This window comes from Panulirus ornatus, chromosome 2 (genome assembly GCF_036320965.1).
Source record: "Panulirus ornatus isolate Po-2019 chromosome 2, ASM3632096v1, whole genome shotgun sequence".
Taxonomy (NCBI): domain Eukaryota; kingdom Metazoa; phylum Arthropoda; class Malacostraca; order Decapoda; family Palinuridae; genus Panulirus; species Panulirus ornatus.
The window spans coordinates 28,143,835-28,171,196 of record NC_092225.1 but is presented as its reverse complement, the minus strand read 5'-3'; the positions used below and the strand labels follow the sequence as shown (position 1 = coordinate 28,171,196).

The window sequence follows — 27,362 nt, the reverse complement described above, 5'->3', positions numbered from 1 at the left end:
TCCATTAGCAAAAAAAATAAAATTTTAAAACTTTCATCATTTCTTGTAAGCTAGACTATTTTGAGCCATTATAAAATTAGGGTAATTAATCTAGAACCCGTTTTTCACTGGAAATAAAGCTTTATTTCGTAGTAGTTGGCCACAAACGTGGAATAACAGGTAAAGTCATGCACTGGTCAAGCGGGTGATCAATAATGATACATGAGTAATTACAACCCTCATGGCAGACATTCCTCATATCTACCTGATCTAAAAATATGAGCTGGCAGTTGCCTCAATCCTACGTCTCAAATTTGGCCTTGAATTGCTGAAGATTGGGTTAATAAGTACATAAAAACGATAGAAGGGTAAATCATACATGCTTATTATTACACCGTTTGTAATTTCGTTACACGTGCAACAGATTGTCATAAATCGTGTTCTTGAAGATAATAATTGCTCTAAAATTGACAATTCCGCCAGTAAATAGCATATAGACATTATAACATTCCAGCAGCAAGCTGGAAGTATGTCGTATCTGAGGGGAAAGGGGTGAGAATGAACTTAAAAAAGTTAAATATTCTCTCCTTGTAAGGCTACAGAAAAAATGGCATGGGCCATACAGATACTGAAAGCATTTGTCAGAATCATTTCAATACTTTGATACAGCTCTATAGGTTTTTCGGCAATTGTCTATACTTAGACATTTAATGGCCTTTATGATTCGAGCAGTTTATAAATAGAAAAGCCCAGACACCCAAACAACCAGAATTGGCAGTTCCCTATTCACAGCATCAACTTCATGAAGAGCAAAATCCTAACATTCTTGAGTGAAATGGAAAACAATGTAAATGACAATTTTCCCATTGCTTATATTTACAACGATTGCCTTAAAACTCCAATAGTGTCCTGTTGGCTACTTCGCATGACTGTAAGTGTGTCTTTGAAGTGTGTTGGAAATCGATGTGAACAGTCCCAGTTGTATTACCACTTTAAAACCAACAGTCAGCTCTTTTGATTGATTGATTATGTATTATCACGTTGATGGGAATCAGTACTGGCTCCTCTCAACACTACTGTCTGATGATTTACACTAATTGATTGTAAATTTACGCAGACTGGGTAGAGACATATTCAGTGTGTCCAGCTACAGACGTATTCCACTTGAAATAACCATCACAACTGACCCCATGGAACAGCAGTCGTCTTCACAGTGTCCACCTTCCTTTGCGTTAGTGGTTCGGGCTTGAAGCCTATTATCAACTGATATGCAAATGAAGGTCGTCGACATCAAGCTACAGCCACCAAGCGAATAATAGTTACCGTAATCCTCAGGTTTTAAGGATAATTCTATGACTACATATCGCTTTCACCATCCACGTGACTCCTAACTAGAAGCCATCGCAGGACAGAAGCTCGCGATACTGGATGCTCATTCTTCATGTAAACCCCCTCCATCCTTTACCTCTTACCCACGCAAACCACAGAAGATGATGCAGTAATAGAACCTGATTATGTAATGCTATCACAGGTCTAGCCAAAATGGAGACACGCCATACTGATGTCCATCATCGGCGTGTGAGGATAAACATGATCCATTTGTAGCAGACTCCCTAATTCCTTACAAGACAGTGTCGACCTAACAAGTAACTAACTGTAATAATCTTCACTGAAACTATCATCAGAAACTGTTCGCAATGAATTAACATGAATTGACGCAAAGTGAATGTTAGTCTTATTTTATAATGGCTCTCGACGTTCCAGGCTTCCACTTGGCGAACACAAGACAAACTGTTATTTGAGGACAACTGTCACTACTGGTGTCTCGGACTATCTTGAGGAGAATTCTGGGATCTCCTCAGAAACATCAACCATCTTGCCTTCCTTATACGAGTGTCCTGGTTTCTGGTATTGCCAAAAACCTCTCTGCTTGCAGGACCCTTGGCTTGGACTTTATCCCGGGGACAACTTATGTTGCATCGGACGGCATTTCCAGGATGTAGTATAGTGATATCAAGGAACGTAGAGAATATTTAATGACTGGTAGAGCCCCTCCCATTGTTCATTATCTTCAAGGACATAGACAACTTACCCAGGGTTTGGTTAAAGGGGACGGAGTGGTAATTATTTCACCAAAACAGCGAGTTATTGAGGATGATTTAATTCAGTCACATATGATAATTTATACCATAGAACTAAATTCACTTTCCATAGGCTCCTGCAACTCCAAGGCTGTGGTACTTCCAGTAGCTGGAAAATCATGGACTCCTTTAGAGTGAAAAATTCTTTGGCGAGTGTGCACTCCCAGTGTTATAGATTCACTAAAAGTGACTTTTCACTTGCAGTGTAATCCTGTGCAGGTAGAGTCCTGTAACACCTTTAGATCTGTTTATGGATGGGGTGGTGAAGGATGTGTATGTGTGGGTCTTGGAGAAAAAAAAAAGCAAGTGTACAGTCTGTTGAGAGAGGGAGGATTGCCTGGGAAACAAGTAATTGTTTTCTGATGACAAAGCACTCAAGGCAGATGCAACTGAGAAAGTCTAAAAGTTGGTGTCTGAGAATGTTTGAAAGGTGAAAGTTGAGAATAATGTGAATAAAGGTAAGATATCAATATTAGCAGTGTAGACGTTAACTGTAGTGCTAATTTGAATGGAAAGAACCTGGAAGAAGTAGGATCTTTTAGATATCTGGGAGTGGACATGGCAGTGAAAGAAACTATTTGGAAGATGAAGTGAGACATAAGATGGGTAAGGTGGTTAAGGTCCTGGGAACACTGATGTGGAGAGAGAGATCACTGTTGATGAGGGTAAAGTTGGGTATGTTTGTTGGTATGGTAGTTCCAACAGTGCTGTATGGATGTGAGGGATCAGCCTTTACTAAATAAGTATGGAAAAGGGTTTACAAGTTTGAAATGAAAAGTCTGAAGGATCAAGAAATGATTGGTCAAAACAGCAGTATGGTAGTATGAACAGGATGTATGAGGAAGCTGAAGAGGGTGAGCTGAAATGGTTTGGACTTATAGAGAGGATAAGCAAGGAGTGGATAACTTAGAAGGTAAACATATCAGAAGTGGAGGGAACAAGGAAAAGGGGTTAACCAGGGAGGAGCTGGAAGGATGGAGTGAAAGATGGTTTACCTAAACATGGAGGAGGCAGCTTGAAGCTGCATTTATAAATTCTGCAGTATAATTATTCTTAATGACTCAGAAATTTTCTGCCAGCACATCCTACCGTCACCTACCTTTGTTCTTTCCTAACTATTTATACTTGTACATTGATACAAAAATTCCATTACGAGGTTCACTGAAAAACATCATTACTCAGGGTTACGAAAGCTACATTGTAATATATTTGGCATTTGACATCTGTTATTTCAGAAAAATGCAAACTTCATACCCCATTAGCGTGGGCTCATTCAACAGAACTATATCTCAAATAACATGTATCTGTTTAATAAAGAATACTGGGTAAGAAAAAGCTGTGAATGCAACATAATATTATATTCTAAACTGTTCAATATGTTTGTACTTGGACAGTAACCATCATGCAAGAGCCCTCTAGGAATACATGGTACAGGTGCAAAATCAAATATCCATACATCAGAATTGTGGAGACTTCAGAAATCAAAATATTTTGTTCTTGACTATTTGTCAGGAAGAAAACTTTTGATTTACTCATTACTGTATTTCTTCTAATCCTCTTCACTTTACAAGTACTTTAATTGGGCATAGACCTATCAAGAACATATTTTTTAAAATACTTGTTCACAGTACTGTAACTGTGAAAATACCTATCAGTAAATATATTTTTTAAAATACTTGTAAGAGACAGCCAAATATAACTGATTCACAGAAAGTTAGATTTCTTAACATATTTTTTCAATACTCTAAATAAAATTTGGCAATGTCTACATTCTGAGCAGTGTGGATGTCCAATAATGTTCCTGTAATATAAAAACGACATATCTAACATACATTACAAGGAATACATAATGATATGGACCCATTCTGAAGGGCAGTGGAGCATTAATGAGTACCTAACCAACAGTGAAGTTTATTTCATAACAAGTGAGGTATTTTATGTATTTATTTTGCTTTGTCGCTGTCTCCCGCGTTAGCGAGGTAGCGCAAGGAAACAGATGAAAGAATGGCCCAACCCACCCACATACACATGTATATATACATACACATCCACACACGCAAATATACATACCTATACATCTCAATGTATACATATATATACACACACAGACAGACATACATACACATGTACATAATTCATACTGTCTGCCTTTATTCACTCCCATCGCCACCCCGCCACACATGAAATAACAACCCCCTACCCCCTCATGTGTGCGAGGTAGCGCTAGGAAAGGACAACAAAGGACACATTTGTTCACACTCAGTCTCTAGCTGTCATGTAATAATGCACCAAAACCACAGCTCCCTTTCCACATCCAGGCCCCACAGAACTTTCCATGGTTTACCCTAGACGCTTCACATGCCCTGGTTCAATCCATTGACAGCACGTCGACCCTGTTATACCACATCATCCCAATTCACTCTATTCCTTGCCTTTCACCCTCCTGCATGTTCAGGCCCCGATCACTCAAAATCTTTTTCACTCCATCTTTCCACCTCCGATTTGGTCTCCCACTTCTCCTCATTCCCACCACCTCTGACACATATATCCTCTTGGTCAATCTTTCCTCACTCATTCTCTCCATGTGACCAAACCATTTCAAAACACCCTCTTCTGCTCTCTCAACCACACTATACTATAAATAAATGCATAGTTTTCATTTTCATAAAATCCCTGAACCACTTATATGGGGCTCTAACAGGTTTAAAGGCCAAGCTACAATCAGTAGCAGGGAAATGATGGACTCTTTGAAGTAACAATTTCTTCTTTGTCCCTGACGATAATATAACCTTGACCAAGGTGACTTTTCACTTAAGTGTAACCCCATTCAGGCAAAGTCCAGCAATACCAATGCATCTAATAATCATCATATTCTTTATCTTAAAACCTGTGATATAGAAAACATTAAATGTGGACAGCAAAAGCAATCAGATAATATATTGGGTTGAAGGTTATCAAACAAGTTATACAGGCTCTGTATATATTTATATTGCTTAAGGGCTCTTATGATTTTAGTGATTTCCTTTGTTTGGTTTCTAAAACAAACCTAAACCACACACTTTCCTGTTGCTTTTTAAATAGCACAAGCTTTGATCCCATCATACCTACTAACAGGTAATAAAATTGCTTTCTTTCATGAAATTAAAATCATACAGAGATCAGAAATTCCTAATAAAAGTCTCTCTCTGTAACACTCAAAGTGTAATCACAGTAGTTCTGATGTAGCAGCGAAGTGTACTGGTGCTTTCAAATTCACACGTTTCTCTTCAAGGTAAACATTCACTACTTTCAACTCATGAGATACTGGTTCAAATCCATGACCTTTGTGTTAAAGGCTGGTCACTCACACCTGCCAGTTCTTATTACCTGCATTGTTGCCACCCCTAGAAAAGTGAAAATATGTCAAATTTCTTCAAGGAAATTTCAACCTAGTTATATTATTTTAGTGCCTCAAATAGTTCATTTTATTTATAAAACTGTTGGCTTGGGTTTGCATCTGTTTGTTAGGTGGTCTGGCTTTGTTTCAAATCAGTAAAGTTTCCTTAGTCCAGATCTCTATATATTTCACAACAGATACTATCCTAGTACTGATAGCTCTACGAACAAGTTGCTTGTGTAGTAAATGTTTAGAATTTTTTTTTAAATATAAAGCCAACCAGGGAACAAAGAATGAAGACATCTGCTACAAGTAAGAAAAAAATGAGAAAGTTAAAAAGGCATAGTAATGTCATTGTGCAATCTTCAGGTAAAATGCAAACTCATAAATCATGACTCCTGAGACTACTGCAAACACCAACCAATTTTGACTTTTTAAAATGATTCATTCATTATACAAAGAAGGGGATATAATTAACTTTTAGGACTAACATGAGTGTTGAATAAAAATCTGATAATGTCATATATACAACAGAATTTAATCATACTCTGAGATTACAGATATAGACATCCTATCATGTTACATTTCTCTTAATTTTTTTTTAAAGTCTTGTCATTAACAAATATTAAGTCAAACTTCTGTCATGTTTTTGTTAAAATAAACTTTTAAATTACAGGGAAAATCACCATGAAAGACGAAGGTAGCTAACAATGAACCAAATGGAAGATTATCATAACTGTTCTCAATGTAAATTGGTTAAGTTAATAATACTCATCAAGCCAATATACTTACTAGCAGTCCTATACAATCTGCAGTTCGCAGAACATATCTGACTTAGATTTCAAGGAAATGTTATACTAAACATGAAAAAAAAAAAAAAAAAAATGCAGTATATTGGTTAGCTTTAGTTCCCCATGAGCATAATACTTTACAGAGGTACTGGAGTTACCTTTCCTCATCAACACCAAAGAGTGGCCAACCACATAATCCTGTTCATCATACTTTTCTCTACATAATGCTACAGGGTACTTTCTAGTTTTTCCATACTACTACCTCCATATACCTGATGTTCAAACCTACATCTTTACCTCTCGTGCATAAAATAGCATTAACTTCACAAGCTGATCTACCCTATTCTGACATCTTCATTCCATTCTGACTATGGTGGTGTGCTTGTTTAGAGGTCCAATGATAGCCAAGGGTCTGAGCTGGGTGGCTGCTGCATGAAAGCTCACATTATCTCAAGGGAAGAGGCATGGACCTGATGTGTGACGCTCTTTTATTTTGCTTTAATTCATGTATCAAATCAGTACACTTATTTTCACAATTTACACACTCACACACACACATATATATTATTCATTTATTTATTTTGCTTTGTCGCTGTCTCCTGCATTAGCGAGGTAGCGCAAAGAAACAGACGAAAGAAATGGCCCAACCCACCCACATACACATGTACATACATACAGGTCCACAAGCACAAACATACATACCTATACATCTCAACGTATACATATATATATATATATATATATATACACACACACACACAGACGTATACATATATATACATGTATATAATTCATACTGTCTGCCTTTATTCATTCCCATCGCCACCCTGCCACACATGAAATAACAACCCCCTCCCCTCCTCATGTGCGTGAGGAAAAGAGAACAAAGACCACATTCGTTCACACTCAGTCTCTAGTTGTCATGTAATAATGCACCGAAACCACAGCTCCCTTTCCACACAGTAGTTGGGAAATCCAGCTTCTATGGTGACAGAGAAAGGGTTAAGTGAACAGGAAATATGGGTGGTAGAGAAGCATGAAATGAAGGAGCTCCAGCCAGACTTCCATACTGAGAAAACATCCTGTCTTCTACATTCCAATCTTGTTTGCACAGAAAGATAAAAGGATTCTCTTTCTGTCTAGTTTGCACAGAAAGATACAAAGATTCTCTGCATATGAAAGACAAATGTCTGAAGGTTAGATTTGTGATTCCTCTGTTTTACTTGATTTTCTAACTCCAGGGAAGGAGTCAGACAGACATGAGAAATATCTGTGGTTATCAGAGATCCTGCATTAAAAGTTTGACAAAGACAGAATTCTGCCCCCTCTTTTGCTCATACTTAATATGGTGAGGTCTGCATTCTGGACACTATCTGTATCTCTACAACACTTCAAACATTGATTCAACATACAACAAGACCTCTCGCATTCAAAATGCACCTTCTCTTTTAGAGACAATGAAGGGCAACCTTCTGAAGGCATCCAAACATCAGAAGTAAAATTCTATGAAAACATGCTATGAAGATAAGGAAGCCCCATAATGCACCACATAAAACACCTGAGGACCTGTGTTTATAATATCAAAAAGGGTTTCTAGTTCCCTTTTCATCTTATGCAACATCCCATCAGATTCAGGAGATAATTGGCTACATTTTTTGCATAAAAAAATATACTGAGGTTTGTGACGATAAGATGCCTCTAATAGGTGAGCCATCTATTGTCCTGTACTCAACTCACACACAAATACACAAACCACAACCAACTCACTTCTTGACCTCAAGTCCTACAAGAGCACCTCAGAAGGGGTTTCAGAGGTAGGAAGTGATTAAGAAGGTGTAATGCATACTTAGGACTAGGTAAAACAATGGTGATTAGTTCCAAGATGTGGGGACTGGGAAGCAACCACCTAGTATACGGTTATACAGCTAATGACATTCAAAGAAACTGGACTTTCTCAACTAATTCACTTTTCAATATCTGATTCTCTTACATAACACCTAATGAAGGACACATGTTTTGACATCTTCCAATTGTTTCTAAATGATTTTATGTAAATGATAATCTTCATCTTTCTGAATTAATCTAAAAATCTTTCAAGTGATTTTCAGCACAAAAATCAATCAACTGAGAGAAATCGGTCACATTTCTGAATACTTACCTTAGCTACCTAACAGTGTTGCTGTAATTGTTGGCTTTGGATTGCGGATGTCGTCAAGGCTCTGTATCAACTTCAGTTCAAGCTGACGCACTGAAGGGCAAGAGTCTGCTCCAGCTCTGCTCCTTGCCATGTCTAAGGTGCGGTGAAGAATAGCTTGCATAGTGCTGAGAGTATTTTCCACAGCTTTCTGTTCCAAGAGATAAAGAGTTTGCATTTTAAGTTAAAGAGAATGTGTTTCACAATGAAACTTGTGATTCACAGATGAAACTGATAGCCATACACTTTTCACAATTTCTAAAATAACAATGGAAAGGTGAGAAAGTATAAAAAGAATAACATGAAACACACACATGGAACTAAATAAATATTTATAAGTCTGCCAATAAACACTGGCCATAGTATATTTCAGTATGTCAGTTTCAGAAAGCAATTAAAACATAGTAGTTGGAGTTCTTTCCAAAGGCTTTTGCACATTAATACTTTTGCACACAATCACATCAAATAGGGGTTTCTTGTGTGTTGTGTTTAATGCTAACTGGACCCCAATCACACCACATGCACATCTGATGAAAAAATTGACAAAAAGTGAGTTTTAAATTCAGTGATGTCACTCTTGCACAGTTCCTTAACTTTAAATAATGTGGGGAAAATGCATGATATAAATACAAGATCATCATTCACACTTCACTAACTTTCTTTTCAGAGCATTAGATTTCCTTGCCCTGCACCTGTAACACCATAGGAAATATGTGTACCAACAAATAATGTGTCACTACATTATCCAAAGAAGAGGAAAAGTGAGTAACTGACTAAAAGTAGATAAAAATTCTTATATAATAATTACTATAAAGTTTACACTTCACCAGCACCCTTTTCTTTCCACTGTACATCCCTCAAACACCATATGCACCATGTGAAGTAGATGGTACAGGGTCACTAGGATATGACAACATACGTAGGTCCTTCATGCCAACACATATGCTACTAAGGGCCTAAAGTAATGCAAGAAGCCTACTAGATTATGTAATGCTGTTCATGAATCCTACACCTGGAGCACCATTCAATACAGTGGTATGGAAATTTTGTCTCTGATGATGTACTAAAAAATGATGCATGTTGAAGTTTAAGGAGTAATGGATGAAAATTGGGCCTTTTAGCAATGAATGAAGCTGTAATTTTAGTACAATGATTGGAGGATATCTCTAATGGGGCATAACTGACTCGTTACTCATCATCATTAACAACAATACACTTTCTGTGGTAATTAATTTTCTGCAACTTGAAACCCTAACCCAATCCCACCAGCTGGCAAAGGGCAAGGAAGCTTAAATCCCTAAGGTAACCTAGAATAAAAGAAAAGCTGAAGTAACGTAAGGGTAAGAGAGATGTGTGGAAATAAAAAGAGCGTGGTTGAGAGAGCAGAAGAGGGTGTTTTGAAGTGGTTTGGGCACATGGAGAGGATGAGTGAGGAAAGATTGACCAAGAGGATATATGTGTCGGAGGTGGAGGGAACGAGGAGAAGAGGGAGACCAAATTGGAGGTGGAAAGATGGAGTGAGAAAGATTTTGTGTGATCGGGGCCTGAACATGCAGGAGGGTGAAAGGAGGGCAAGGAATAGAGTGAATTGGAGCGATGTGGTATACCGGGGCTGACGTGCTGTCAGTGGATTGAATCAAGGCATGTGAAGCGTCTGGGGTAAACCATGGAAAGCTGTGTAGGTATGTATATTTGCATGTGTGGACATATGTATATACATGTGTATGGGGGGGGTTGGGCCATTTCTTTCGTCTGTTTCCTTGCGCTACCTCGCAAACGCGGGAGACAGCGACAAAGTAGAAAAAAAAAAAAAAAAAAAAAAATGTTCTAAGAAGTGAAAGTTGAATACCTGACAAACCAATGCAAAATTCTGAGAAACTACATGGAAAACCAGGCAAATACTAATGAGTACCAAGTAGTATACCACAAGGATCAGTCCTAAATCCAACTACAATCAAGAACTGATTAAAAAAAACCTACATATACACTATTCAAAGTATGGAGAGTTATAGTGACCAAAGAAATTGAGATATATAGAGGAAAAAAGGTTTCACAACCACATTGAGAAATTCTTTACAAACAGAAACAATGTAAATGGAAGAAACTACCTCCTAATATCATCAATCGTGAACCAACTGATTCAGTTAAGAAGACATCAATACTGAACCAACTGACTCAGTTAAGAAGACTAGATGATTATTTCCATTTTATAAATTATCATTAACTAGATCGTAATGAACAGATATCCTTACTTCCTTCAGCAAATAACCTCATTAGAAGCTATTACATTGTCTGTTACTTGCTTGCTCTGAGTGCTATCAGCATTTTTCTTCATAATACTTACCTTTTACAATAACCTACACCATCTATAAGTGATACTTTGTCTTAACTTACACAATATCCTATATCATCTATACATGATACTTCATCTTACCTTTTCCGATAACTTATAACACCTACATATGATATCTCATCTTATCTTTTACAATAACCTATACCATCTATTCATTAAACATCATCATACCTTTTGCAGTAACCTACACCAATTATACATGATACATCTTAACTTTTACAATAACTCATACCAACTATACATGATATGTCATCTTACCTTTTACAATAACCTATACCAATTACATATGATAAGTTGTCTTCCCTTTTACAATAACCTATACCATCTATACATATGTCATCTCACCTTTTACAATAACCTACTTCATCAATACATATGTCACCTTCCCATTTACAATATCTTATACCATCTATACATGAAAAGTCATCCTGAAACACTGGTCATTCAAACTAAACATACAAGCTTACAGCGGAACCTCTCAATAACAATAATATCAAATGGTGATCCTCTGAAAATAACAACAGCACTTGCTGTCAGCAATACTGATCACTGTTACTGATCAGAGGGAATGTTAAATGATACTGTAAAAATGTGAGGAAAATATCTAACATTGTTGTTAACCAAAGGGAATCTTATTTGATAATAATGAACAGAGACCAAGGAAATACCAAACAATGTTTTTAATCAGAAGTAACTGATATATCAAATGCACATTAGCAGTACTGTCCGGTTATCATCAGTGACCTGATCCATGAATTGTAGGAAATGCCACCTACCAATAAGGTGTTGTGACATTTCCTCAGTGAAAGTGGTTGGTCGCTGCAAGCAGTGTTCAATATACTAATCCCTCTCAGTAATGATACCCTCTCAATAACATCATCACTGTGGCGAATTATTTCATTATTGAGAGATTCTACTATTCAGTGCCTAATACTATACTTTCAACACTATACTATATGACACAAAAATCAGTTAAACAAGCAAAAAAAATACCTTCAGGTTATTGTTTGTGTGATGCATCCATGCCAACAAGAGAGCAGCAAACAGATCACCAGTGCCAGTAAAATTAGCTGGGAGCCGTGGGATGACTATATTGAGCTTGGTTTTACTCCCATCTGAAGAGCAATTTACAATATGAAAAACAAAATAACAATGAATATGGATGGTACATTTCATACTATTTGCATAATTCTGTACCTGAACTCACAGCTCATTCTTTGTAACTAGATTTTCCTGCGGTGAGCACTACGTGCTAACCCTGCCTTTTGGCAAAATGTTAGGGGCAGTAGATAGAAGTAGTAGGTAGGGACACTGAGGCAGGAGCATTACATAGTAGTAGTGGGAGCCTCTGCAAACACTATAAAGAGTCTTCCTCTGCCAGTGGCCTGTTAAAGGTGAGGCACCAAAGGCTAAGAAGCAGCACTGGAGTTCTTTAGTTATGGATACTCTGTAGCTGTGGCCATCTCTATGAAGGAGTTACATTTGGAACAGGCATCAGAGATATAGATTGATAGACAGATCTGCTAGTGAAGAGTTTTAACACAACAAAGGTAGAAACTATCGAACAACCTCAACATTTTATAGCATAAATATATATGGTGTTTCCTGTGGGGCTGGATGGCACCAGGAATGGATGAATATGTACATGCCTATATATGTATGTACATGTGTACGTGTATACATTCCAGTGTGTCAAAAAAGGTGGCTAAAAGGGGATGGAATGGGGGGCTGGAAATTCTCCCCTCCAGTTTTTACTTTTTCTTTCTCCCCTATCCCCAGGGATAAAATATAAATAAATATATAACTATTTATATGGGAAAACACATTCTTCTGCAATGACCACCCACACACCTCAATGTAGTCCATTCAGATCCCTACCACTCCATTAAAGATTAAGGTATACTGCTATCTAAGGTTATTCCATCAAACACACCCAATCTTACCCTCAAAGAAAGTGACCTTTTTTTCCACTAATTATTACCCACCCTAAGGCTCACTTGAGCTCCCATGGTTCCATTCCAGGAGTCTGTTGGGGAAGAGGGTTTTTGGGAGGGAAGTGTGTATTTGAAAGAAATAAGATTGTTTGGGAGGGAGGAATGGTGTCAGAGACAGATGAATGTGTTAAGGATAGTGGAGGGTGTTGGAGAGACAGTAGAGGTGTTGGAAGGGAGATTAATGGTGGGAAAGGAAAGTGTTGGGGAGGATTAATGGTGGAGAAAGAAGAGGGTGTTACGGAGGATTAATACCTTTGAGTACCTACAAAGAGATTTTGCCTGAATAGTAGGGCTGGCAATTAGCTTTTGCAAAGAGAGGAATTGAAAAGAGAGGAAAGAGGGTGTTACTAAGGGAGGGAGAAGAATGTTTGTGAGGTAAGTGACTGTTGGGGAGGGAGGAGGGTGTGGAGCAGGGACTTGGGGACGTAGGGTGGATTTGGGGAGGGCAGGGAATTCTAGGCACTTTTTTCAAACTGACTCAGTTCCCTCAAGAAGTATCTATATAACCTCTAACTAATAATATGGAAAATAATCACAAAATAGATGCGTTATCATAGAAAAAGTACAATACACATAAATACTGTCTGACTTGTGTGCTTACTACTCATTATTTTAAGTCAAAATATACATTCTTAATTTTACAATGATTTTTACATAGGTCCCTTCAAAAGTGTCTGACCTCATTCAATCAAATAATGTGAGCAATAATTACAATGTACATGCATAATTATTGCTGAAGCCCAGAGGAAGTTTTACGGTACATATGTGGAATGAAGACCTAGCCAATTTTCTGGTGAATCCAGTTTTTTGGGGGGTTCCAGATTTTTGGTAGTCAACCTTTAATACTTTCCTTAAAGACTACTTCCTTTGATTTTTTCAGGAATAGTAATGATATATTCATAAAAGGGAAAAAGTTTTATATAACACAAAAGCTCCTCACTTGTAATTGATGAGGCCATTCCTATGAGTTCGCTCTCAGAACTCAAGTCAGTACTGGAGAGGACAACTGTTTTCACTCCTTGCTGATGAAACCATTCCATCACCTCCGCTGCATCGCTTTCATTCTTTATTTTCTGTCCACTCAGCAGCCTAGTAAGGCAGAATGTTAAACATTATGACATATAATGCTCCTAACATATCACTAAACAGCATCAATATCTCCATAAATGAGTTTCGATGAAATGAAAACTATCAGTAACAAATGGATAGAGAATTAAATTACTTGCTTGAAAACACAGAAGTTAACAAGAAGGAACACAGGGAAAGTGTTCTGACAAAAGTAGCAATGCACAACAGACTAAAAATATTATATGCAAGATATCTACTAATGCATGGAATACAAATGAGAAGCAAAGCTAGAGGAAACATATCAGTTTTGTTGTATGACAAAGAAATAATTTTTATGCAAAGTACTTACTCGGCCTCATACTGATTAGGAGAAATAATGTCTGCCAAAGGAACAATATGTTCCCTGTATACAGGCAACAGTTCCTCTGGTACATACATTTTCCCATTGTCTCCCATTACAGGATCACAAACTGAAATAAATATGTTTATCATAAAACCTGATGTCAAATTTATTTAAATTAAGTTAAACGTTATGTACTTTAACTATTTTGTATCTCTGAACTAAGAGAAAACCATTCTTTAGTACAGTAAAACTCATGTTTTTCTACCAGTGTGAGACAAATATCCCTTTTACTGTCCTGTAAGACTATAACAATCTTACATGTGACCCACTAAATGGAAAAGGCCACAGGACAATACCATATCAAATACCATAAACTTGGGGTTTTTGTACACCACTCCCATTATGATTTTCTTCCCACACCTGTTTGCAGTTTACCACTTCAGCAAGGTAGCACCAAGACCAGATGAAAGATTGGTGTCATTTGCTCATGTCGTCTCTAGCTGTAATGCAAAATGCATCCAAACTAGAACCCCCTATCTGGAACCAGGTCCTACAGACCTTCCTGAGGTTTCCCTTCACTACTTCAAATGCTTTGGTTCTGCCCACAGACAGCATGTCACCCCTATAAACCAAATTGCCCAAATTCACTCTATTCCCTGCATGCCTCAATCTTGAAAACTCAAGGTCTCTTTCGCTCTATCTTTCCACCTCCTCCTTTGTCTCTTTCCTTGTTCCCTCCACTTCCAACATGTATACCATCTTAGTTATCCTCTCCATATGTCCAAACAGTTTCAGCACACCTTCAACTCTCCTGAATATGCTCTTCTTACTTCTTCACCTCTCTCTGACCAATTCTACTTCTTGTTTGGTCAACAGCAAACTGAGGAAGACAATGCCAGCGCAATTACACAGCTCTCTATAATATCAACTGTGAAATAATTGGTTTTGGTTCATTATTCATAACAACTAGAAGGTGGATGTGAGCAAGGATATTGCTTTGCTTGTTCCTGAGGCTAGCTACTTACAGTAGGAAACACTAAGAAATAAAAAACAGTTGGAGGATTTCGATCCCCTAGATGTAGCAACGAGATCTTTAGGTGAAAATGAGAGAACGCAGTTGTGGGGTTCACAAGCACTAAACAGTTGCATAACCTGTTATATGGGGTTGTAACATAAGTTAAAGATGACGTCTACCCTTAGAAAAAAAGCCTAGTGATTCTGGCCTTTATCTGCATACTTCTATAAAGTTCTCCCTACCCAAACCATCCCTGTTATATAGGACCCTTAACCATCTTGAATAAACATCATTTCCATATAAAACACAATATAACAAACAACAGATATAGCTAGAAAGCTAGCTGAAAAAAAAAAAAATGGGTTGATGTCGATGGGTAAGTGGGCAGAGTAAAGTAAAGGGGATTAAATCATTTGCAGATGCCAAAGGTGAACTTCTAGAAGAAATTGAATGGGAAGATTCTTGTGGCTTCTTTTGCAGTTAGTTTGACCTGGAAGAATTTATCCGAGAACTGTTGGACTGAATTTGTTTTCTTCTACTGATGCATTTTAAAATGTACTAATATGGTTTTGGAAGGTAAGCAGAGTGCTTCCTGTACAATACCCATTCACCAGCATCAAGGTAATTCAAACCATTTTACCAAAAGTCAGACACAAGAACTGAACATAACACAGTAACAATGCTATGGCTAGGGTTAAGCTGCAGTAACAATCGTACACTTTTGAAGATATAATTTTCTCATAAATATGAGAATTTTAAGACAAATTCTTCTCTAAAGTCAAACTTGATTTTTACACTTCAGTCTTAATATATGACACACCCAACCACAAAATTCTAGCCCTACCATATACTAAGTTGGGGTTGACTGTCTTCAGATGTTCCACAACACTCTTCACTTTTTTGAGAAAGGACACAGACCCAATGTAACCAGTTAAAAGATGCGAGTAGTAGTCGATGCTATTGTTCTTCAACCCTTCAATCAGTCCACCTGTAAAATAATACAAAAAAAAAATAAAAGGGACTAGAGTGGCTGCTGAATGTAATTTTGGAAAATATTATCAATGACAAAGTATTTCATAACATAAGTAAAAATGTAATCAATACAAACAGATTTTTTTGTCATTACAGTACAAACTTTTCATAAGCAACTCTACAGCCGTAGCTGTATGGGGTCTGTTACGGACAGTATTTTCTCACCTTTAACTACACCCAGAGCAGAGATATAATGTAAATACTGTAGCCTTCTATATAATTCTACTTTCCAAGCACTTCTACCTCTGCAGGATTCAAAGGCCATTATCTTGTACAGGTTGAAACTCCATAAACCAGTAATGTACAAACAAGCATTGTTAGGAACATACAAATCTTCTAAAGCCAGAAAACTACTTGTGGACATGACTATTAGTTTTTGGAACAGTAACTCTGAGAATGTTCAACCCATGACTGATCTTTTCAATGAGTTACATGCTTAAGGAAAAGCTCCAGAGGAATGGAAGTTTGCCAATTCAAATGATATCAAAAAGGGTTGTAAGTCACAATTGGGATATTACTGTCTAATTAGCTAAACCAGTAGATGGAAAAATTATGGACACCATCATCAGAGACAAAATTGTAAACCATTGGACTACCACTTAATAAAAAATTTTCAGCGTGGTTTTTAATGAAATGACTTGTCTAACAAATCTGCTTGATTTCTTTTATGATATAATCGACATGTATAATAAAAGCAATGTTATCTGCCTGGACTATCAAAAAACATTTGATATAGTTCCACATCTAAAGTTAATAGCAAAGTCACATAATACTGATACGGTTTCACTTTCATGGATAAGAAACTGGTTGACTGGCCATATACAAAGACCTGTGATTAATGGTCAAGTATCAGAATGGTCGGACATAACAAGTGGCGAGTCATAGGGATCACCACTGGGACCAGGTCACATTGTCATATGTATTAATGCTACAAATAATGGCCTGCATTTCAGAAGATATCTAACTTCACAGATGATACGAAGCTAGAAAGTAAATATACATATGAACTTGAATATCTGCAGCTTCAAGCCAAACTGCAAACTGCTAACTGGAGAGATATGTCAAAGCTGTAGTGCTGTATCCTAACTGAAATTGACACTCATTAATCTAATATCCTGATGAATGATGAAAAGGTAAGTGATCTACACACACAATCAAAATCAGGCAAGTGGGTTAAAACTCAGAAATACCAGGCATTGCAACACAGAGGTGCCCTTGAACTCATAATAACCATGAAAAATGCTGCAACAAGTACGTTAACACTTCAAAACAACATTACAGCCAACACAGTATTCAACAACATGTTCCCTAAACAGCCAACATGGTATTCAACAACATGTTCCCTAAACAGCCAACATGGTATTCAACAACATGTTCCCTTATGTACTCTGGAGCTTGGAATATCTACACTCTTACTCTTAACACTTAGTGCCTGACTAAAAAGCTACTGAAAGGCTAACTATAGGAACAAGTAGCAAGTCTATCAAAAGTTTTTCCCTTGTAAGCGAGCAACACTGGAGCTGGTGACCCCAGTGATGCAAAACTAATTCACAAATATGCTGTATATCTATTTTCACTCCATTCACCTCAAATTCAGGGGAAGAAGGTGGGTGGGTAGGTCGATAGGTGCATGGGTAGGTTGGTGGGTAGGAAGGTTGGTAGACAGGTAAAAAGATAGACAGAAAGACATAAACAAATGGATCAACACAGTTAGACAGATAAATGCAGTAACTATAAGTACAGAAAAACACAGATATATATTCATAGAGAAAACACATGTTAATACACCAAGTCGTCACAATTATTAAAAGTTAAACTTATATTATGTACAAAAAATACATCTTAATAAACCAAGTCGCCAAAATTATCAAAAGTTCAACTTATGTACAATACTCTTAAAGTGCTGCTTACCCAGCTCAGTGTCATTCAAAACTTGGCCTTTGAAAGACTTATAGCCTGTGTGATTGGAAAACTGTACAGAATTGATGGTGTCTACTTCAAAGCCCAGGACCTGTTGGCAACATTACAGAGTAAAATCATCTAAATGAAAAAAAGAAACCATTTCAGACTAAAATTTAACTTTCAAGTTGACACAAAATTTTGTAAATATATTTCCTAAGATATTCTCTCAGGTTTTTCTCTTATAATAAAGTATTATACACTTTTTATTTTATCATTCAAATCTACAAACTGTATACAAATTGCTTATTTTGTAAAACTCAACTAATTCTCAAACACTTAAAGCTTACCTGAAGAGGAAAGCAGGCACTTTTGTTCCCTACATAACCAGATACGACATGACTCTGAATGGACAGCACTCGAACACAGTCACCATCCATGCTTGATCGATATGGAAAGAAAAATGTGCAATGATAAAAGATTTCTAGTATTCCAAGAAGTCACCTAAATGTACAAAGAAACTGCACAAAGCAGTAGTCTACAGATGAACTTCCTCTTTTTCAAAACAACTGCTATCTATAAAAGCATACCAGCAGAGATTACAAATTCTTAATGTCGTCTTTACAAATAGATATACTCCAATTCCTCACACCTGAAAATATGACATAACTCAAGATTAGACTTGGTCTTATCTGATAATACTAGTCCTAAGTCTAACTCACTCATAATGATCTATTGACTTTACATGTAATATCTATTCTTGCCATGCACCTTAACTATCTCACTGTTCATTCTATAATCTCAATCATTCCAACTTACAGCTCTGTTGTCCTCATGTCCATAGTACAGTGAACTAATTTCCCATAAACTAACCATTAAGGGCAACAATGTGCCAGATCAGATGACTTAAAACTTAATGACTTACCACAGCATTAAAGAAATATATACATAGTAATCAAGTTGCAACCATGACAACCATGAAATATATACAAGATTACAAACAGATTTAAGAAAGAAAAACAAAACCATCAAAAAACTGAAAAAAGAAATTTTCACATTGTGAAGAAAACTAAAGATTTCTCTAAATATGTATGAAGGAAAAGAATGAAAGATACTACTGGTCCATTATCTACAGAAAGTGGCACATTAACTACAGTAGTAACAATACAGAAATGGTTTCTTCCAAAGAAGTATACCAGAAGAGTCTACTAAAATTTCCTTCAACATTCCACAAGCATAAGATATATTACTAAGTACCAAAACAGAAAAATGATAATAAAGTTCTTTAATATTACTATGCGCAATAAGTGGGTCTCTAAAATACTCTCAAATGTCATGCACTTCCACTTTCAAAAAGCCTTTGTTAAAGCATCAGATAAATGATTACTAATTAGAATAACAACTCGGTAAAGGAAACACTCTTTCTCTGGACAATGTACAGGCCCAAGGAAAAGAAACAACATGATATTAGATGAAAAGTGTCTGACCAGCTTCATGTGAAATGTGGGTGAACACAACTTTCCGTCCTTGGACACACTTTCCATCATCTAGTTCAATATTATGGGGACAGTTATCATCAACGGAATTCCAAAACTTGCCATTGACAAAATTTGGGAAAGGAAGATTGATTTACGATTCAAAGTGATTTAAATCCACAGAGGAGTGGCACATCAAAATATTAATGATGAATATCAAGTGCTTGCTACACCACTACTAGAAATAAAAGAAAAGGACACAGGAAGAATTATCAGTAATGATCTGAAATGAAAAAAGAAGCTTAATTGCACACAATAAAGCCAACACAATACTGGGCTTCATAGCTAGATACAAAAATGATAAAACTCTATATAATGCCTGGTCAAATCAAATTTGGAGTATGTTGTTCAAATCTGTTCACCAAACTAGTTCAAAGTGAAGAATATCTACACTTATTCAAAGAGCAACAAAACTACTTATGTCACTCAGAAATAAGCCTTTTGGGGGAGGGAGGGAGGGAGGGAGGGAGGGAGGGAGGGAGAGAAATATATTCTCTCTTAAGAAAGTGTGGAATCTGAAATCTTATAAAGATTTTCAGTACATTAATTTCCACAACATATAAAGGCAAATATCAAGTTAAAAGACTTGGAAGACCAGGAATAAAAGTACAAAATCAAATGGAAGTATAGTGCATTAGCAATGAAGACTTTTTTTCTTTTTTTAGCAGCAGATTTACAAAACAATGAAATACTATTACCACTACATGTAAATAAGAAGAATATCAATACCTTCAAATCAAGGTCAGACAAATAGCTTCATCTTATCTGATACCTATAAATAGTCCTGATTCAGAGGCAGAAAAAAAATCCTCAAAAAATTAGCTGATTCTTCCATCTCCTAGTTCAACCACTCAGAAAAATGCTGAAGGTCAAAGTAAATCTTTACTGATAGGTAGTTTTGAGAGGGTTTTCATAGGTTCTGCTTATTTCCTGATGTGCTTCACCTATTTTTTTCAGTAATTAACTCCAACCCTTCCCACTAATGACAATCATCATTGTGCAAAAAAGAAAATATCAATCATTCTCTCCCAAGAAATTCTCACTCTGGGTACAGGTGAAAAGCAATACCATCTCATTCAGGAGTTTCACACTCCAATGGAGACCATAATTTCCCCATTACTAAATGTAGCGCAGCTTTGAAATTGAGAAAACCATGTAAAAGGGGTCTTGAGGTTATATAACAAAAGTCCTATTAACATATATAAGACATGACTTTTGAAAATATTATGATTCATAAACATATCAATAAAACTGCAAGTTAGCTCTGTATCGCTCAAGACTCGGACACAATACCAACTGATTCTGTTGATGTAGTGGTGGGTGTAGCATCTAGAGAATACAATAAAGGTTGAAGAGATTGGTCAAGTACACTTTTTCTTATTCTACATCATCAATTATGGCAACAGTGGTGACGGTTATGGAGGTCAGACAATATGTGGAAAGGGGATAAGAGTGAGTGCTCAAATTACAGAGGTATAAGTTTGTTGAGTATTCCTGGTAAATTATATGGGAGGGTATTGATTGAGAGGGTGAAGGCATGTACAGAGCATCAGATTGGGGAAGAGCAGTGTGGTTTCAGAAGTGGTAGAGGATGTGTGGATCAGGTGTTTGCTTTGAAGAATGTATGTGAGAAATACTTAGAAAAGCAAATGGATTTGTATGTAGCATTTATGGATCTGGAGAAGGCATATGATAGAGTTGATAGAGATGCTCTGTGGAAGGTATTAAGAATATATGGTGTGGGAGGCAAGTTGTTAGAAGCAGTGAAAAGTTTTTATCGAGGATGTAAGGCATGTGTACGTGTAGGAAGAGAGGAAAGTGATTGGTTCTCAGTGAATGTAGGTTTGCGGCAGAGGTGTGTGATGTCTCCATGGTTGTTTAATTTGTTTATGGATGGGGTTGTTAGGGAGGTAAATGCAAGAGTTTTGGAAAGAGGGGCAAGTATGAAGTCTGTTGGGGATGAGAGAGCCTGGGAAGTGAGTCAGTTGTTGTTCGCTGATGACACAGCGCTGGTGGCTGATTCATGTGAGAAACTGCAGAAGCTGGTGACTGAGTTTGGTAAAGTGTGTGGAAGAAGAAAGTTAAGAGTAAATGTGAATAAGAGCAAGGTTATTAGGTACAGTAGGGTTGAGGGTCAAGTCAATTGGGAGGTGAGTTTGAATGGAGAAAAACTGGAGGAAGTGAAGTGTTTTAGATATCTGGGAGTGGATCTGGCAGCGGATGGAACCATGGAAGCGGAAGTGGATCATAGGGTGGGGGAGGGGGCGAAAATTCTGGGGGCCTTGAAGAATGTGTGGAAGTCGAGAACATTATCTCGGAAAGCAAAAATGGGTATGTTTGAAGGAATAGTGGTTCCAACAATGTTGTATGGTTGCGAGGCGTGGGCTATGGATAGAGTTGTGCGCAGGAGGATGGATGTGCTGGAAATGAGATGTTTGAGGACAATGTGTGGTGTGAGGTGGTTTGATCGAGTGAGTAACGTAAGGGTAAGAGAGATGTGTGGAAATAAAAAGAGCATGGTTGAGAGAGCAGAAGAGGGTGTTTTGAAGTGGTTTGGGCACATGGAGAGGATGAGTGAGGAAAGATTGACCAAGAGGATATATGTGTCGGAGGTGGAGGGAACAAGGAGAAGAGGGAGACCAAATTGGAGGTGGAAAGATGGAGTGAAAAAGATTTTGTGTGATCGGGGCCTGAACATGCAGGAGGGTGAAAGGAGGGCAAGGAATAGAGTGAATTGGAGCGATGTAGTATACCGGGGCTGACGTACTGTCAGTGGATTGAATCAAGGCATGTGAAGCGTCTGGGGTAAACCATGAAAAGCTGTGTAGGTATGTATATTTGCGTGTGTGGACGTGTGTATGTACATGTGTATGGGGGTGGGTTGGGCCATTTCTTTCGTCTGTTTCCTTGCGCTACCTCGCAAACGCGGGAAACAGCGACAAAGTATAAAAAAAAAAAAAAAAAGTAACCTTATAGTGAAATACTTGCAAAACAAAATTAACAAACTATAATAACCTCAGCTTCAGCTAATCTTTCCTAGTTATACATCAAAACTAACTTTGGACACTTGGTGATCACATCTGAAGAACCCCATTCGTAATATGTCCTAACCTTTTCTAAATGTAGGAAAACTGTGGATAGAGCTAATCTTTGGATAATCGCAACCTCCCCTCACAGCTGAACCTTGTGATACTACTGTATCAACATTAATGTAGTCTGCTTCTTGCCACCCACTTGTAGACATTCAACAGCAGATGGAGTGATGCCCAATAATCAAGTGTGTAGTATATACTTCAATCTGATTTTGTACTTTTATTCCTGGTCTTCCATGTCTTTTAACTTGACATTTGCCTTTTTATGTTGTGGAAATTAGTGTACTGAAAACCTTTCTGAGATTTCAGATTCTCACTAGGTCACATTGGGTTTTCCTGTGTCCTTGGGTTTTCCTTAGTTCTGTTATTTTTATTTCAACTGCCTCCAAGTTCAGCAACACCACATTTCCCCCACTCACCACTATTGCCTTCTCTAATACACTCGACATCTTTTATTCTATTCTCAAAACACTATACCACCATAACAAAAACTCTCAATAGCAAAGGCTAATTCTGATGCATACCTAAACTGGTGTCGATCTTAATTTCACTGCCTCCAGTGATATTGCTGGAGAGCTCTTACAAGAAAAATAAGTTAAAACTTTACCAACCCTAGATCTCAGGGAGATACCAGACACTTTGGCCCCTACTAAAAATCTTCCCCATAGTCTTACATTTACAAATACTTAAATAAACACAAACTTATCAAAACTGACCTAATGCAGCCTTGCCTAAGGTAGGGGAAAAACTCTAAATAGGGGCATAAGTGCCACCCAGCCCAATGAGGCTCTACCCATCATCCTTCCTCAAGAAATACCTCTAGACTGTCTCATCACCTGTAATGAAAAGTAACAAGGAAAAAAATCATGTCGGCATAATAGCATCTGCCCTAATGGTGCTAAGACTGTCAATTCGTTTAAGTAAAATAACCAAGAGGAAGTGTTAATCACATTCAAATTCATAAGTAAAATAACCAAATTGTATTGCTATTCATTTATAACCTAGAAAAGCACAAGCTAACCACACATTCCAAAGCCTCTTGTCATGTTATCAATCAGTAATGGTTCCACTATACTGAACCAACAGATCTATGCAAGTGCTAACATATCATCATATGAGAGAAGGACTTTCTTATTACGTAATTTTTAACAGGTATCAGTTGGGAAGGGCTTTTCCACTATAAACTACAATCTGCATAAAAGAACCATTACAAGAACCACTGTTACCCATGTTTTTACCTTTTATGACTCATACAGATGTTTGGGACAGCCAGAATGGCCTTGGTTGATTAGATTAAGTGAGACCTAAGGATTATGGGCCACTCAGGTGCTACAAAAAATAAACACCCAGATACTACAATAGTAAGAGGACTGACACACAACCTCAGTAACTGATTATCGTTACCTAACACAGTAATGTGTTCATTGATAATCATAATTCGAAGTACGGCGAAATACCCAAATTCGTTACTTGAGTCCATCTTTCCCTAAATACCTTTCAGATGACATCTTGAGGGCAGATTGCTTCGGTGATACAGAGCAATCCGGCTTCACCGTCCTTCCTCACCGGTTGCTCTCCACACACTGACACTGAGGGTCGGCAGCGCTGTAGAGTATTGCATCACCTGATCAATGGTCGCCTTCCATCTCATTATAATCTCAGCACATTTGGCTTTTGGTTATTTCACCTTAATGCAGACCGATCACTTCATAAGTATACCCTACCAAGTTCACTCTAACCTAGCCAAAAATGTTTTTATTAAATGAGAGCTGTATTAAAGGAACATAATGTGGTTATTATTGTTTTTGCTACTTCCCTCGACGTCCCCTTAAACTATATCCTTCAAGTCACCATCATTGACCGTAGACGGGTCAGCATTATTATCACACACTCAAGGTCATAATAACATCCTCTTATAATCCCAAATGTATATGGCCCAGCAAGCAAGTTCAAACTTTTTTTCCTCGATAACAATTCTAAACACTGCTAACAAAACACAGAACTGCAAACTACATTTGCAAACAAAGGAGACTTTAAAATATGGAATCATGATTCATATTTGCCTTATATCACTCTCACATTTGTAGATAGACATTTTAGCAGTAGCTGTGTCTTAACTCATGCTTATGCGTAGAAATGACGACTCAAGAGAGGCTTCTATCAACATGCATAACACACCACGGCTGCATTAGCATGTACAGGCAGCAGCTGCTGGTGAAGGTTACCCTGCCAGAACGTACCTCTTAGCTTTGGCATAATAAGACTGTTGAATCAGTAATCTCACTGTGCTCCTTAGGATGGAAATATCGTAACTTAATAGTCCCATGGTGTTAGTGCAAAAGAGATGAGGCGTTGCCAAGGTCCCTTAGCTGAGTTTGCAGCCTACAGGAGTAGTGAGAAGGATGTTGTTCTGCAGGACAGAAAAAGGCACTGACGAAGTACTGCAATAAAGAGGGGGCGTTGCCGAGATTACGCGATTTTGCTGCTGAAGCGCGTGGACGACGTTCATTGTTTGCTAGTGCAGGAGATGACTTGGCCCTACGAGCTCTTCATGAAGGGGAAAAACGCAGGGAAGCCTTATTCAAACACTGCTGGTGCAAAGGGATAGTTGACCACACTAGGGTCAAGCTCCCATTAGCTTCGAATCCGGGTCGCGGCTGGCGGTCCACAGTCACCCAGCTATTCAACTTTCCCTAGGGCCTCGTTGATAAAATGGGTCGCTGATAATAGGTTAGGGTGTGTGTGTGTGTGTGCTATTGTTACAGTTCGAAATTGGATTGACTGATTTCAAGAGATGCTTTGAATTACTTTAAACATAGTTTTCTTATCAGCTAACTGTGGTTGTCGTTTATAGGCAACAGGCATATCCACTATCTTGCGCATTAACATAATTTTTTCATGAAATTTTGATCAAAATTTTTTCTAACAAGAGTTGATAATCTTGAAAATCATAGTTATATATATATTTAAGTCCTTTACTTACTATTGACAACTCTAGTAGGGTCGTACACGGTTTTGATTTGTGATCGGCTGGGAGTTTTCTTTAACCCCCAGTGATCATTCAGGCAAAGATGAGAGATTTTTCTCAAGTTCTTAACATTTCCCACAGCTGTTCACTAAATGATTCCCTGAACAAAAGCGTACATATTATACGGACTACGAAGTAACAAAACAGTAACAGTGATGTAAAGTGTATGGTGTCGAATAGAATTTACCCTTGAACATTATTTTCTATTGTTTTACTGTGGGCAGATCCGCTTTTACCCACAGAAAATCTGCTCATTTTACTTATTTCATTAAGTCATGCCAGAGACCGACGCAGCATTTTCAGCATGACTTAATGAAACTCGGCGTCAGGGTGACACAGCGTTATTACACTGGTCATGGTGTTGCTGACTGAACAATCATTGTCCCGTCTACTCGTCTTCTGGTTTCTATGTGTGTGTGTGTGGTGGGAAGGGAGAGGGAGAATCTCTTCAGTTATATGCTTCACTCAGCAAAATATTAATAGAACAATAAGTGTAAATTAATGTAAGCTTTAGTAACTGTTTTCTTTAACAGAAAATCGAGGTACCCGGTCAACAGTGCCCTGGATAAAAACCACATCCTAGCAGCAGTCACGCCTACTCTGGCTTTCATAGCGGTAATACAAACAGAACACAGTCTTGTTTGTGGCCGAAGGTTCTTTGTGTGGCCTTGATATATAATACTAGTAAAGGAGATGCAGGTTGTTGCCTGGTGCTACTGCAGGAGGATAGAGGCATTACCGAGGTCCTGTGATGGTATAATAGATACGAGTCACATTGTGGTCTCGTAGTACCGCTGCAGGAGGGAGGAGGCATTGCCGAAGTCCCATAGTTATGCTGCATGACAAACAAAAGGAAACGTGGAAGCTGTGGAAAGTCATGGGGTGGGTGAGGGGACGGTGGTTCCGGGAGCACTGGGGAATATGTGGAAGGCGATGTCACTGTCTTGCGGGGGGAGAAGGTGAATATATTTCCAGGTACAGTAGTCCCATCAGTGTCGTATGGATGCATGTGAGACTTTGGCTAGAGCTGAAAATGTATGGAGAAGGGTAAATGTGTTAGAAACGAAATATTCAAGGGCAATATGTGGTGCCAGGAGGGTTGATCGAGTAATAATGACATAAGGAGAGGGTGAGTATTGAGGATGACGGAGTATGTGTTCAGGGTGAAGGGGACAAGGAACAAGGGGGAACCGAATTGGAGACAGAAGGATGGAGTAAGATTTTGGGTGCTCGGAGTCTGAACATGCTGGAGGTTAATAGGCGTGCACAGGACATAGTAAACTGGAGCGAAGTGGTACACAGGGAGGGCCATAATGTCATTGGACTGGACCAGGGTATATGAGGCAGTGAAGCAGCCAGAGGAAACTACGGAATTATCTGTTGGGTCTGGGTTAGGATATGAGGCTGTCGTTCCAGTGCATTTACACACAACCGCTAAAGAATGGATGTGAGCGAATGAGATTTTTTCTTAGTCTGTTCCTGGCACTATTGTCAACACAGGAAACAGTGACCAAGCATGAAA

The 27,362-nt window shown here is 38.0% G+C and overlaps 1 protein-coding gene across 3 annotated transcripts; it reads right to left on the bottom strand.

The window, feature by feature from the left end:
* Positions 1-3,463: 3,463 nt before the first annotated feature.
* On the bottom strand, positions 3,464-25,447 carry Pdxk (pyridoxal kinase). Of its 3 annotated transcripts, none has more exons than XM_071673147.1 (9): positions 25,053-25,447; positions 18,536-18,626; positions 18,198-18,297; positions 16,099-16,242; positions 14,246-14,366; positions 13,769-13,917; positions 11,828-11,949; positions 8,446-8,632; positions 3,464-5,503 (listed from the first exon to the last, which is right to left on the bottom strand). In XM_071673147.1, exons 1-8 carry the CDS (start codon positions 25,136-25,138, stop codon positions 8,447-8,449), a joined length of 999 nt encoding a protein of 332 aa, XP_071529248.1. In that variant the 5' UTR covers positions 25,139-25,447; the 3' UTR covers positions 3,464-5,503; position 8,446. The 3 variants fall into 3 exon arrangements, with proteins under 3 accessions (XP_071529248.1, XP_071529267.1, XP_071529258.1); XM_071673166.1 differs by lacking the exon at positions 25,053-25,447 and adding an exon at positions 24,892-24,959; XM_071673157.1 differs by lacking the exon at positions 25,053-25,447 and adding an exon at positions 24,307-24,760.
* Positions 25,448-27,362: the final 1,915 nt, after the last annotated feature.